The sequence below is a fragment of the Ascaphus truei genome, chromosome 2 (assembly GCF_040206685.1).
Source record: "Ascaphus truei isolate aAscTru1 chromosome 2, aAscTru1.hap1, whole genome shotgun sequence".
Lineage (NCBI taxonomy): Eukaryota > Metazoa > Chordata > Amphibia > Anura > Ascaphidae > Ascaphus > Ascaphus truei.
Genome location: NC_134484.1, coordinates 93,362,159 through 93,376,226, shown reverse-complemented (window position 1 = coordinate 93,376,226; position 14,068 = coordinate 93,362,159). Strand labels below are relative to the sequence as shown.

The window sequence follows — 14,068 nt, the reverse complement described above, 5'->3', positions numbered from 1 at the left end:
AGGAGAGATGATGATGATGATGATGATGATGATGATGATGATGATGATGATGATTTTACCCGTGCGGCCCAATTTATTTTTCCTTGGAGCAGTTCGGCCCTTCGCACTTTACGAGTTGTGCAGGCCTGCTGTAATGCCTCAAATTTATTTTCTACATGACATGCATATTGGAACATAGGCGAAACATTATCCATGGCATGCTCAATTATAGTTTGTCAAGACATTATCTTGAGAAACATAACAAAGACCCTTCTTCATTATCTGTATCAGGATTGGAGCTTATGCCACCTAAACTGCTAAGTGGTGACAGATACAAAAGATTAAACACTCGAGAGACCTATTGGATTTATGTGCTCGACACATTGAGTCCAAAGGGCCTCAATGATTGCATCAATACAAGCACTATAGTGTAGAGAGGTCTCCTTGCTCATATCTCCAACAAATGAGATGAACATGAACATGTTTAGCATGTTCCCTCTGTTTTTTGTCTAGGAGTGACTATGGGAGGCGTTTGGCTGGATTTATCATTTAGTAAATTAAATCACAACTATATTAGTATAATCACATTATCATTAAATAGATATTCATCACATATAGGTTCATTAAATAGATAAAATAAGATTTTTTATACATTATATAAGTTTAATTATTACTTTATGGTTAAATAAATTTAATTCATGATATTCACAATATAAGTACATCACATAAATTAGCACAATACACATAATAGAAAAAATATCTTTATTTGCAAAAAAATGTATAATATGGAATTTAAATCACATATATATAATTTTTCACTATATTTGGTATAGATTATTGTCTGGATTGACTGATGTGGCTTATCCTCTTTCCTTCTTTCTTTGGCGATCCCTCTAATAATTTCAAAAAGAGAAATTTGATTATAATAGAATTTTCTATATTATACGATCCATTTATTGGAGTTTTTTGTATGTCTCTGTTTGGTATGTATCGTGGATTTATTACAACAGGGTATTCATTGGAGAATTATGTTATCCTAGAGTATTGAATTACAGCTAACTAACGATTTATACAGAACAGTATAGTCTCAGTCATTGACGGGGCTTTGTGGCATAGTCCATTTGATGTTTATTTATTTATCATTTATCATTATATATATTTTTTTTATTTTTTTATTTTTATTTTTTACATCAAATTAGGTTCATTATTGGAGTGCTTTGATATCAATCAATGAATATTAATTTGGTAGATTTTGTCTTTATTGTGTCAACTAATAATATTAGAATTGCTCGATTGATCCCACCAGTGTTCCTTAAATTACACATTATTAGGCTTAATCAGAGAGGAACGTTATTTAATGTGAAAACGGCAGGAAAATAGCCACAGAATTGGCGTAACTTATGGGCGTATGCAGAAATTTGCCAAGTATTTCTGGCGACCTGGAACACGCCATATTATAGGGCAGAATGGCGCGTTCCAGCGCTTCGATGCTACTGGCATACCACCCTATCTGAACATGGCGAATTTACCGTTCTCGCCACGTGTTTGGCTAATTTTAAAGTAAACAAACCTGCTGTGGCGGATTTTGTGAATCTCGCCATGTTCTCTGCAGGACAAGCTTCTCTGGTGCGTATTTTCGCCAAAAGATGGCGCTATTTCCCTTCTCTATCCTCTCTGCATAAGCCCCTATATTTGTTAAAGAATAATGGAAATTCTTTTATTGTTTATTTTTCAAATTGCAATTGTTGCTTCATTGAAGTTGAATTGATTAATTACAAATACAGATACATGTTGTTTGTTTGTATTCAATTGAACACCTTGGTAATTTATGTTTAATTTTTTGTTTCTTCTTTTGTTTTATCATTATTATTTGTATTTTCATTTTTATTTATAATTTTATTGGCAATTGTATATTCATAATTGTAAAATGTGATTTGAAAATTCATTATGAAAATGGTAATCTAAAATTAAATATGATATTTGTTTAGAATTATTTATGACTAATAACATTTGAATATCTAATTGTCACATCTATACTATCCCAAAAAGCCTATCTTATAATGATATAAGGAATTATATTTTAATAACTAATAATATTACCAACCATATGAATACATTTATTCAGAATCAAGTATACACCATTCAATTATTAACATATGATTGATAGTTTATTGATGTCTCTGCAATCATATAAAATTAAGATAACATAATCCAATAATTTTACTTTACAAATACATATTTATACAGCTGCAAATGGCTATTAATTTATACTTATAATAAAGTTGCCAATTGAAGATCAATATAGTCATTGAAATACAATGGGATACAATTGATCAAACTGCAGTTGTATATATATATATATATATACTAATAGTCCTAACATGTTTTTGTATAGTTTTATATAGGTATTAACATACTCTGTTTTAATGTTATCTTTCTTTTTGTAATATTGTACAATGTATAGCTTTAAATCTGTTATTTAGCAATTAGTCAGTATTGCACATATTATTGCTGACACAGATTATCTCATTTTTATGATAATGGGGCGCAATTTCATTCACAGACGGCCATTGGTCAAAGATATTCTTAAATAGCAGCCCAATGAGAATACACGTCATCCCCTGATGAAATCCGTTAACGGAAGAAACGCGTAGGGCACGTGGTTTTCTGAAACTACGGTGGCGGACTAAGCTCATACGCCTTCTGCCAGCAAGAGTAAGTCTTTTCCTAAGCCGCACGGACTAATCTACTTACGTGATTGGAACCATAGACTGTCGGTCTGAATTGCCGGAGGGACGATTCTTCGTGGTGCACCGGTAGCAGTGAAGACTGACGTCATGAAACAAGCAGGCGGCGAGCAGATACATGTTGGCATAAGTTTACCCATACAATGCTTTTAATGCATTAACAAATTGTGCGTGTGCATTTGTATTGTCATTCCTTATTAAAAACTTTGTATTTGGATTTTACACATGGATCGGGCGCTTTTTCTCTTTTTTCTCTACTAGATCTGCTGGGAGGTTGCAGACCCCAAAGAAGAAGCAGCCCGGCCGTTTTGAAATTCTTACAAAGAGATTCATCTATAACGTGAAGGAACACAATCATTTTTTTTATCATTTTTTATTGTTTTTTATTCAATATAATTTTTTTTCACAGATTAATTATATATTTTTTAACAATATAGTTTTTTTTATAAATTTTTATTATTCATATATTTAGATTTGTGTTTTTTCAATTATATGTTTTTTTGTTTTTTACATCATTTTGTATTTTTCTATAGTTATTTTTTCACACTCACTTATTAATATTATCACCTGAGTTTCAAATATATATTTTGTTCATTACAATATATAACAAATTATATTTAATATACAGGTCATCTGTGTTAGCAATTTGAACGATCTGTTTGCCACTGGGATATATTGCTGTGAGGCTGGTACACGTGTAGGCGCTGTCAAAAAATATACATTCACAATATATATATATTTTTTTTACCTTAACAGTTCGGTACGCATATTTTGTTTTTTAAACTTAATGCAAATAAGATTGGATTTAAGCTAAATAAAAAAATATTGATCAGCAGAGTATTTCGTTTCCAAATCTAAAAGTGTAAGGAAGCAGATTGGTAAATAATCCCTGATGTTCCATACATATTAATAATCAGTTCTGACCTTAGCCTCCTCAAACTTCTGCTTACAGGTCAGCAATAATTTCACCGGAATGGCTCTGTTTCTCAACCATAGCACCAATTAAAGTATTTGCCATCTCCATATCAGTCCTCAGGTACTCCAAATCATTCCGTAAGAGACGATCTGTCTTCTCCAAAGTTCTGGACTCAGAGTAAGCTGCAAATAGAGACCTCTGAAGCTCAGCGTCATCTTCTATCTCCTGTTCCAATTGTTCCCTGCAGTCTCTGCTGTGTTAATCTTTATGGGAAATTCCCCCTGCGCTGGACCAGGTTTTTGGTTGTCCGCAATCCCAGCTGCACTTGGACTGCGGTCCACTCCTACAAGTGACGCGCAAGGGGAACTTGGATTCCGCTACATCTGTATTTCTTGAGGGGGTCTGTGTGTCTTCCCCTCAAGACATACTGTATGGTCCCTCATGATTAGGTATTTTGTTAATTTTGTAATGATTTGTTTTATTTTTGGGTGTTCTTGTAGGGCAGGGCTGCACAACATACGGCCTGCGGACCACATGCAGCCCGCCGGGGCACCCCGTGTGGCCCGCGACGGATCCCCTTCATCCCCCCTTTCTTCACCCCCCTCGACGCGCTCCAGTAGGAGTGTGCTCCAGCCGTGTCTGTGCGCGCTCTCCCCTGCTCTCCCCTAACCTCCCTTCTCCAGCCCGGGGACGCGCTCTAGCAGTGTAGCGCGACCCGGAACTTCCGGATCTGCTGCTAGAGCGTGCATCCCTCGCGCTTCCCTGCCATCACCAGGTATGTATGGGGGTGGGGGGCTGCTGACATGGGAGGGGGGCTGCTGACATGGGTGGGCAGCTGCTCAATGGGTGGAGGGCTACTGACATGGGTGGGGGGCTGCTGACATGGGTGGGGGGCTGCTGACATGGGTGGAGGACTGAAGACATGGGAGGGGGTGGGGGGCTGCAGACATGAGAGGGGGGCTGCAGACATGGGTGGGGGGCTGCTGACATGGGAGGGGGGTGGGGGGCTGCTGACATGGGAGGGGGGCTGCAGACATGAAAGGGGGCAGCAGACATGGGAGGGGGCTGCAGACATGGGTGGGGGGCTGCTGACATGGGAGGGAAGTGGGGGACTGCTGACATATGGGGGGGCCTGCTGAAATGGAATGGGCTGGGGGGCTGCTGAAATGGGCTGGGTGGCTGCTGATATGGGCTGTGGGGGGCTACTGTGGGGGGCTGCTGAAATGAACTGGGGGGCTGCTGATATGGGCTGAGGGGGCTGCTGATATGGGCTGTGGGGGGCTGCTGATATGGGCTGTGGGGGGCTGCTAATATGGGCTGTGCGGGGCTGCTGAAATGGCCTGTGGGGCCCGACTCTGTTTTCCTTGTGAGGGGGGAGAGTGGTGTGAGTAGCAGGGGGGGGGGGAATGGTGTGAGTTGCAGGGGGGGGGAGAGAGTGTCATATTGAGGGGAGGGGGAGAGTGTGTCATATTGAGGGGAGGGGGACAGAGTGTCATTGAGGGGAGGGGGAGAGTGTGTCATATTGAGGGGAGGGGGAGAGAGTGTCATATTGAGGGGAGAGGGAGAGAGTGTCATATTGAGGGGAAGGGGAGAGTGTGTCATATTGAGGGGAGGGGGAGAGAGTGTCATATTGAGGGAAGAGAGACATGGGGGGGCTGCTGACATGGGATGCTGACTTGGGGGGGGGTGCTGACATGGGATTCTGACTTGGGGGGGATGCTGACTTGGCGGGGGGCTGCTGACATGGGATGCTGACTTGGGGGGATGCTGACTTGGGGGGGGGGCTGCTGACATGGAATCTGCTGTGGGTATGTAGAGGGGGTATTGTGTGTTTGATGTGGAGGGGGGTATTGTGTGTTTGATGTGGAAGGGGGTTTTGTGTGGATGAGGGGGAGAGATGGAGGTATGAGAGATAGATGGGGAGTATCGTAAAGGTTGATAGTGAGGGGTTCTGGGGGAGATATGAGGATGATGATGATGATCAGAGGTGCTGGAGGAGAGATGATGATGATGATGATGATGATGATGATGATTTTACCCGTGCGGCCCAAATTTTTTTTCCTTGGAGCAGTTTGGCCCTTCTTACATTACGAGTTGGGCAGGCCTGTTGTAGGGGATGTTCTTTATTTGAATAATTTTGAATTTTTGTGTATTGAACCATATTTATATAAATAGTTTTTTAGATTTTGTGTATATCCTTGAGCGCCCTCGTCATCTGCGGGAGTATTCCTTATCTACCGTGCTAGGTTTTCTCTGGTCTATCAAGGTTCAACATTCCTCTACATGTCCATATATCTCAATTCTGATATCTCATTACACTCACTCACTTTTACGCTCAACCAAAGATTGTCTCATCTTTGCACCTTTTACCTACATATTTACAGATCTTAAACCTTTTTTTCTAATCTCTTCCTACTGATAAAATGCTTTTCTGCTCGTTCACTTTCCACATTTAAAATCCAGGTTAAAATTCATGTCTTAAAAGCCACATGAGGAGGATTCTCCTCATGTGGCTTTTAACCTTGGCTTGTATGCCGGAATAAAGTTTTTTTATTAAGCACCTTGCCTCCAGCCTATTCAAGCAGCAGTGCTCATTCTATTTCTTTACCCACTATTGCCTTACCATTGGAACTGATGCACGCGACGGAGCAGGGGATAATCCAGCTTACCCGAGCAGAGAGAAACGAAGTAAAGAACGAACTCAAAGTGTGAGTATATACTCTTACATTTCTTCTGAAGTTATGAGAGGCTAATACCGGCCCACACGCAGTGGGACCACCGGATGGAGTTAAAAAAACTCACCGGATAGGTTAGAAGGCTGCCTCCCTTCATTGAATGGACTTTGGCTTTTTCATTGTTTCTCTCTGATTTGGGATATTCAAGTTGCTGATGTTACTGCTAAAGAGGATGTTAACCCTGCTCTAAATGATATTATCAATTGCCTATATATAGCAGCACTGTGGGTATATGGAGCACCCAATTAAGGGAGTTTCCCTTATCCACTTAAAATTCATGTCTTAAAAGAAGCATCTCATTACAATATTTACACCTCTACCATGACTTCCAGATGCCTTTGACTGCACTTTTAATAATGCACTTTTACTCCTACTGTGTCATGAAGTCTTCCAACATACCACTTTGATTGTAAGCTCTATGGAAATGGTCTCTCTTTGCCTTATGTGGTCATTCCCCTGTTGCACTTATCTCCATTACTTCTAATTCAAGGGCTTGTATTGTAATCTGGCAAAGCACTGTGTACATTGTTGGCGCTATTTTTATATACATATGTAGCCCTGTTTCCTGCTGAATACAGTGCGCTACCAATGCTGTTTAACCTGTTGGCTCGCAGGGCCTAAGCATCCGCCGCGGAGAGCCTGGGGCAACACATATGAATACAGATAACCTCTTACCAAGTGCAGCGCCTCCACCTGTGACGGCTCCCAGCAAAGCGGGAGTGGTTCCTCACAGGACAATAATGTAACACTACGCACACAGCATATAAAAGAAACATTGACTTTACTAATGATAACCATAACCTTGCATGTCATACAGTGAGTGTCCCTCTGTATAAGAGACACTATAACTAACGCGTCTCGCAGGACGCGACCCCTTCACCGTGTACCCACACCGTGTCCAGTTTCCCCACACCACAATCCCACCCCCAAAGTGCGGTATGTGTGTGTGTGACTGCGCAGCCACTATGTTCTGGTTTTATAGTTGGTGCACTTGTGGATGTTACCTGCCGAGCGCTCCAGCGCTCGGACCTGCAAACGGGCTTCACAAAGGATCCGACGATGAAGATACTCCAGGGATACCTTCCAGGGCGATCCCACTCGGTCGGCTGCTGCGCTTGCAGAGGTCTGAGCCCAAACCTCTGTTATAGTACCGCGACAGTCTCGGGGAATAACACTCCTCTTGCTTGCTCTAATGGGGCAGGTTCCTATCCTAAGGACTGTCCCTGCATCAACTTCACTGACTGTGACTCAGGGTCTAACTGGGCCAGGGGTATAGGGCCTAGTGTAGGGGCTACTTGCCTCCCTACACACAGAGCTCCTTCTCCTTCCTCCTCCGGGTCCTCCCTCCCTACGTGCTCCCCTGCGCAACCTCCTAACTCTTCCTCCCGCGAAATTCAGCCGCCCTATAGGCTCCCTGGCGTCACCTGGTCTCGCTGAGGCTCCTGGGACTTGTAGTCCCGTGCGCTACGCCCTACAGGATTGGTTCCTGTTTTGCGGGCTTCCACAACCCCTACCGCTCATGCGCGACCTTTCCTCCATCACCCCCTCTACGGCCGCACCACGCATGCGTGAATATCCAACATGGCGGCGCCCTGAACACTCGGGTCACCGCAGAGCCTCCGGTGCTCCGGAGCACTCCCTGCACGCGCTGCAACATTCCCTATTCTCCCAGCAGTGCAGAGATAAGGGTGAACTGGGGGACCTGGCTACACATATATAACACCTCTACCCCTGGCCGATGCAGAGGGGCCACACCAAAACAGTCCCAAACTGTGTGTGTGAGGCTCAGCGGTTTTACCTTAAATCCCAGGGTGCTGGACCTTCGTGCAGGGCTGGGGTGGTGAGCAGAAATTCAGAAAAAGGGCACCAGGAACTTTTTCTTAACTTTATTAACAGGCAACTTCCGGTCAACAACAGGACAGGTTTTCAAGAGTTACTAGACACTTGCACTGAGGTTTCCTAAACCATGAGGTTTGTAGTAGATCAGCTTCCCTTCAAGCTTTTTTCTACTGTCTAGGACAGAACTGGAACCTTCTACCTTCTAGCAGTCCCTCCCAGGTCTCCTTCATAAGCCCTGCAGTGAGGAACCTACTCCCTACTGTAGCAGGATTTATTTCTAGTGCTATGTCTCTATGGTCCCCTGATACTGGGAGACTTACCCTAACTTAGAAAACAGGAAACATTGCTCACCCTTTTACAAGGCAAGGAGAGCACCGGAGACCCCTTCCTCTTGTTCCTCCTGGGATCTGAGGAAAATATCCAGGTCCCAAACATTTATAACCTTTGTCCCCACCCCTGTTGCTGGGATGGATAAGATAAGGTTTACTTTAACTAAATCATCCCCTAAAGGGTTGATGTTTGCTAGTACCTCCTAGAAGGGAATAACTAGCCAATCACTGTGCTAAGTGATTTCCAACATACAATAAGCCACACGAAATTGGTTACTTAAGGTTAGTTACATACTAGGGCCTGTAAAGGAAGTAACCCCTTAACTCTCTGTATGGACCAAGACTCGCTAAGAAAACTCTAGTACCGAGGTGGGCAACACTGTCGCCAATAGCCACAAGTGGTGAATTGACCATGGAAGTATGGCGAATTATAGTTTGCTAGCTCCCACAGTAAAATAAACTTTTTCCTGATGGCGTGTGCTGGTTTCCACTTTCTGAATGAGTCCTTGACATAACATAGCCATCCAATACTCCCCTCTGCCTTCTGTTGGAGTCTAGACCTGACCTTGAACTGTTATTTTTTATGGGAGCAAAATTTTTTTAATGAAGCGAGTAAACGAAAAGCATGGTGTGGCGATTTTCCCTTCTCATTCGCCACACCTGTGACTACATTGAAAAATATGTTGCACACCTCTGATCTAGCATATCCTAAGGGTGCTACACATACATACAAATTAGAAGTTTACAACAGGAAAGAACCACCTGGTCCATCCACATGTCTCCCCATTTTTCTATCTGTTGTGAAACCACAGACTATTTTAGATCCTTAGCTTTCTTTCTTTCATATTTCATAACTGTATACCTGTCCGAAACAGTTTTGAATTCTCATTTATTAGCTTCTAGCACACTGTTTGGAGACAATTCCAGGAATTGCCCACCCTTTCTCGGTGGTGTGGTATTCTGTGGGGATTTTTCATATTTCCCCCGAGCTTTCCACCCTCCCGTTTAAAGAAATTACCTCATGTTCTAACACTTCTTTTTCTTGACTCCTTGTTGAAACCATTGAAGTATGTCTTATAAACTGTACATGTCTTTTAGTCTTTCTTGAATATGTTTATGATATAGAGTATACAATGTACCTTTTTTTAGACATTGTCCATTAGTTTACTGAAGATTAGAACAAAATTGTCATGCTTGGTTTTATAAGATCCTCTGCAGGTGATGCTACAATATAGTATGCAACCACTTAAGAGAACTGACTTTATTGTCATGAATGCTGTCCTGAGCTCAAAGAAGTGTAGTTCCCATTGCCTGTTTTTGGTCTTTCCTTAATCTGTATAAACCTGCTGACAGATTCTCTCTTTTTGAACAAACTCTATTCTCAATGTAGATTTTTTTTTTTTGCTTTGAGTTAAGAAATAAGCATGTCACCTGCATATGTAGGCTAGTAATCACCAAGTCAAAATCTATTAGACTTGTCTGACATGATCTCCCATCAGTAAACCTATGCTGCCTGGGATCTCGTAAATTGCTGGACTTTAGATAGTCAACAATTCAATCTTTCTGCAATGTTTCTATCCATTTCCCCACTAATCACGTCAGACTTACATATCATGTGAAATAGTTATGAATTATACGTACTAATTTCAAATGGTGTTAAAAAAATAAATAAATAAATCTACTGACACAAATGATTTTAATTTGAAGGACAGGCATTGTATCAAGACTGCATGGTTGCTTTTCAGTCTCTCAGGGTAACTAACATTCCTGTCTCATCCTTACTGTTTGTTGTTTTTCCCTCCCAAGAGACAATAGTGACGTAATCAGATTGGAATTTAAACTTCATCTAATTCTATTCTGCCATCCTGCTGCTATGCCAGGCAGCATCAATTTCCTTTGGGACATTCTTACACTAAAGACACTCTTTAATATAATGTGGTTACAATTAATCAACTTCCATTTGATCTAATGGACATTTATACATTGTGAACTTCGGGTTACCTGCCAAATTGAAAAGTGATCTAAGAAAGGCTCAAGGAAGTACAGGAGCTTACAGGAATGTAGAGAGAAGCATTTTCAAATGGGAACCTTTTTGGGGAAGTATAGTTGATTGCATATTTACAAACGGTTTTGCTTGTGTGTGCTACTCCACTTCCATTAATGTCATCGAAATGTTGCACTAGCGATTTGTGTGATGTGTTGCATGAAAATATGACTATGATATTACGGGTTATGATTATCTGCATGTTTTTGTTTCTACCTTTTTCATATCACATATCTTTGATGGGTTGGGGTGCACCTCAAATTTAATCTTTTTAATCTTTTTTGTAAAGTTTGTTGTTAACAATATACATTTTCAGAGACCCTGGGAAATATTGCACTAAGGAAATAAAATACTGTACCACTAAAAAATTATTTGTTGTGGGATAATGTGTATACTGTACGTCATTTCTATCACCACCTAGTCTGAAATGTTGCCACCCAATCCCTGTACTTGGTGATTAACTCCTCCTCTGTTATTTTTGCTTGCAATAGACTCTTAGAAAGACTGCCCTTTCTTGAAAATCCAAGCTGTTACATATAAAAGCTGTTATCACTTAGCAAATCCTGCAGCCAGAAGTTTCTAACTAGCAGAGTTTTGCTTTCACAGAATTTATGATAGGATACATCATCCCTTTACAAGGCTACACACTTCCTAACACAGCATACAAATTTAACTATTTCAAGACTGACCCTTCTTTACCATTGTTGAAAGGTAAGACAATTAGCTAACTGTTTCTGAATGTTTATATTTCTGAATGTGCATTATAATAAAGCATGCTTATGACCAGATTATATTAAATATTTTAGGAAAGTTTTTTTTTTTTTTTTTTAATGTATTTTTAAGGTCATACACTGAACACTCCACATGGTATGTGAGCTGGATGCAGGGAAGGAACATTTAGTGATGCTGTTCAGGCAAAGGCAAAAATACATTATCTGTCATTAGCTGTCACACTCATCAAGATAGATGTTTGGAGTATTTTCTATCCAATTGTTTTTTGAGAGAGTTTTTGCAGGTTAAATTGTATGTACTGTAAACTATAATAATGTCTAATTGTGAGTTTACATAACAAACTATATAGATGTACATTCAGAAAAATAACATTATTGTATTTTTATTGCATAGTGAAATTAAATGCTTAATTAAGTGAATCCATTTCTCCTAAAGAGCTGTGTGTGTGTGTGAATTTAAGTCTGGCATGTCTTTCTTTTGCAGATTCCAGGCAACCTTTTCATTTAAAGTAGTACAATCTAAAGACTGCCTGTTGCCTTTCAAACATGAAAGAAATCTTTTCTATCATTCCTCCTCTCCTATTTTCGCTTCTCTGTGAAACATGTGGTCTAGTGTTACCTAATACCACAGACTTAGCATCATCAGCCAGCAATTACACCATCACAAAGCCAGATTTAAGTGCTCAGCTGGATCCTGCAAATATCCCCAAGGCCAGAAGGAAGCGCTATATTTCACAGAATGACATAATTGCTATTCTTGAATACCATAATCAAGTCAGAAGCAAAGTCTTTCCACCTGCCGCAAATATGGAGTACATGGTGAGTTACTTATTAATAAAAATCATATTTTGTATATGGTCGACGTATAACTAAATCTACGTTTTGTAACCTTGAAATTTTGCTGTATCATTTTAGTCAACTAGATTACTTAAGAAAATGCTGCATATCATCTTTTTTGTGGCTGGAAGAAATATTGAGTCAGTTGATACTGACTCAATACTTGGCTGTTGATGGAACATTAAAACATTTTTGCAAGGGAGGGGGTTAAATAATTAAATTAACATTATAGATACATTCTTCAATTAATTCTACTAGTTACAAGTAAAACTTTAATGTCATCAATTTTACTATGAATATGTTTGGTAGTGTGTGCTTTAGTTATTGCACTTGCTGTGATACTGTGCCTCGTAGGATCACTTCACAAACTCTTTAAAACAGCAATGCTCCATAAAAATGATTGTTAACTCACATCATTCGCTGATAGCTGATGTTGTGCTGTTTCTGAAACCTCATTTTTTTTGTTATCCTTATTTTTCGCCATGTTTATATCTCTGTATTATCCCAGCTATTACCACGGCAGCCTCTGTTGCCTTACACTGGCAATCCCGCTAAAAATACTAAATAGATTATTTTACAAAATTGGAACTAGGGTGCCTCAGTGCAGAACACTCTCAACACTGGGAGCCCACCAAATCCCAGGATAATTACCTGTGAAGGTGTTGGTGTTCCTCATGAATTATACAACAAAGCCAATGGTGTTGACCAGTAGGAAGACACAGCCGCTGACTTTATGGCTTCTTATTGACTTGCTAATTCTGCAATATTTGGGGGCCATATGGTTTACCAGTGGTAAAATGTAAAGCTCTTATCTGTACCAGTTTCACGTGAACCCCCAACACTGGAAATAGCTTCAGCACCAGAGGCTCTGGGTGGCATTATTATGTATGAATGACTGTACTTTTTAATTTCTCTTAGAGGCAAATTATCTGCAACTGATATCTCCATAATGCAATGCAGTGCTTAAAAACAGGGACTTTACTAAAAATAGCAGCACAATTACTTGACATTGATAAAAAGAAAAGAAAAGATTTGCTCCATTTACTATGTGAATAGAAAGAGTTAGCACTTTAAATAGAGTGACAAAGTTAATCCAACACAGTTGTTAAAGGTCAATGCTATATTTATATAAGAGGAAAACATAAAGAGATGGTATCTACTCTATGTAACAGTGTTTCCCCCACCCTATGGGAGATTTCACTACTACATGGTGTGGTGCATACCTGCTGACTTACAGTAGATCTGAGTCTCCTGCTGTGTTGTGGAGTACACAGTACAGGCTTCTGGGGTAAGATCTGATTCTTTCTCTCTGTGTCAGCGCCTCCATTCCTTGCAGGCTCCAGGTATGTGGGGACAATCCCTGCAGAAAAACTCACTTCCACTCCCCCTGATAGATTGTAGTCTCAGGCAGGAAGATATCTTTGAATAGGATCACTTTATTTAGTACACTGCCATATGGAACAGCATACTGTATGCAGCATACTTCACTTCGTGGGGCTTCACCCTCAGGATGTACCCTGGACCTCCACTCCAGGCCAAGGGCACCTGAAGCAGTCCATGCTCTTCCCTTACTCCCTGGTGGAGCCCTGCACAATTGTTATGGGCAGACCAGCCTCTCTCAAGGAGGTAAATGCACTGACAAAATTTAGCAGTGCAGCTCCTTAAGTACAAGGGAAGTAGGTACCATGTCTGAATCCAGTGATTGGACACACACAGGCCTAGTCCCACCACCTCCCCTGTCACTGAAGAAGCTACTGTGAGTGGGGAAAACCCATCATGACTCCTGGCAGGCCTGCTCTTACCAGGACTTACTGCCAGGGAGGGCAGACATAGTAGCCAAGGAAACCAACCTGGCTACATGTTTTTAAAACCTTAATGCACTTTACTGTAAGTATAGGTTTCTAATTAATA

General features: G+C 40.8%; 1 protein-coding gene across 1 annotated transcript in view; it reads left to right on the top strand.

Moving 5' to 3' along the window:
* PI15 (peptidase inhibitor 15) overlaps positions 1-14,068 on the top strand; it is a 70,644-nt gene that overhangs the window by 2,321 nt on the left and 54,255 nt on the right. Inside the window, exons 2-3 of the mRNA XM_075589021.1 lie at positions 11,196-11,300; positions 11,805-12,139. Coding sequence (XP_075445136.1) covers positions 11,867-12,139 — 273 coding nt within the window. The 5' untranslated portion in view covers positions 11,196-11,300; positions 11,805-11,866. The remainder of the gene's footprint in view (positions 1-11,195; positions 11,301-11,804; positions 12,140-14,068) is intronic.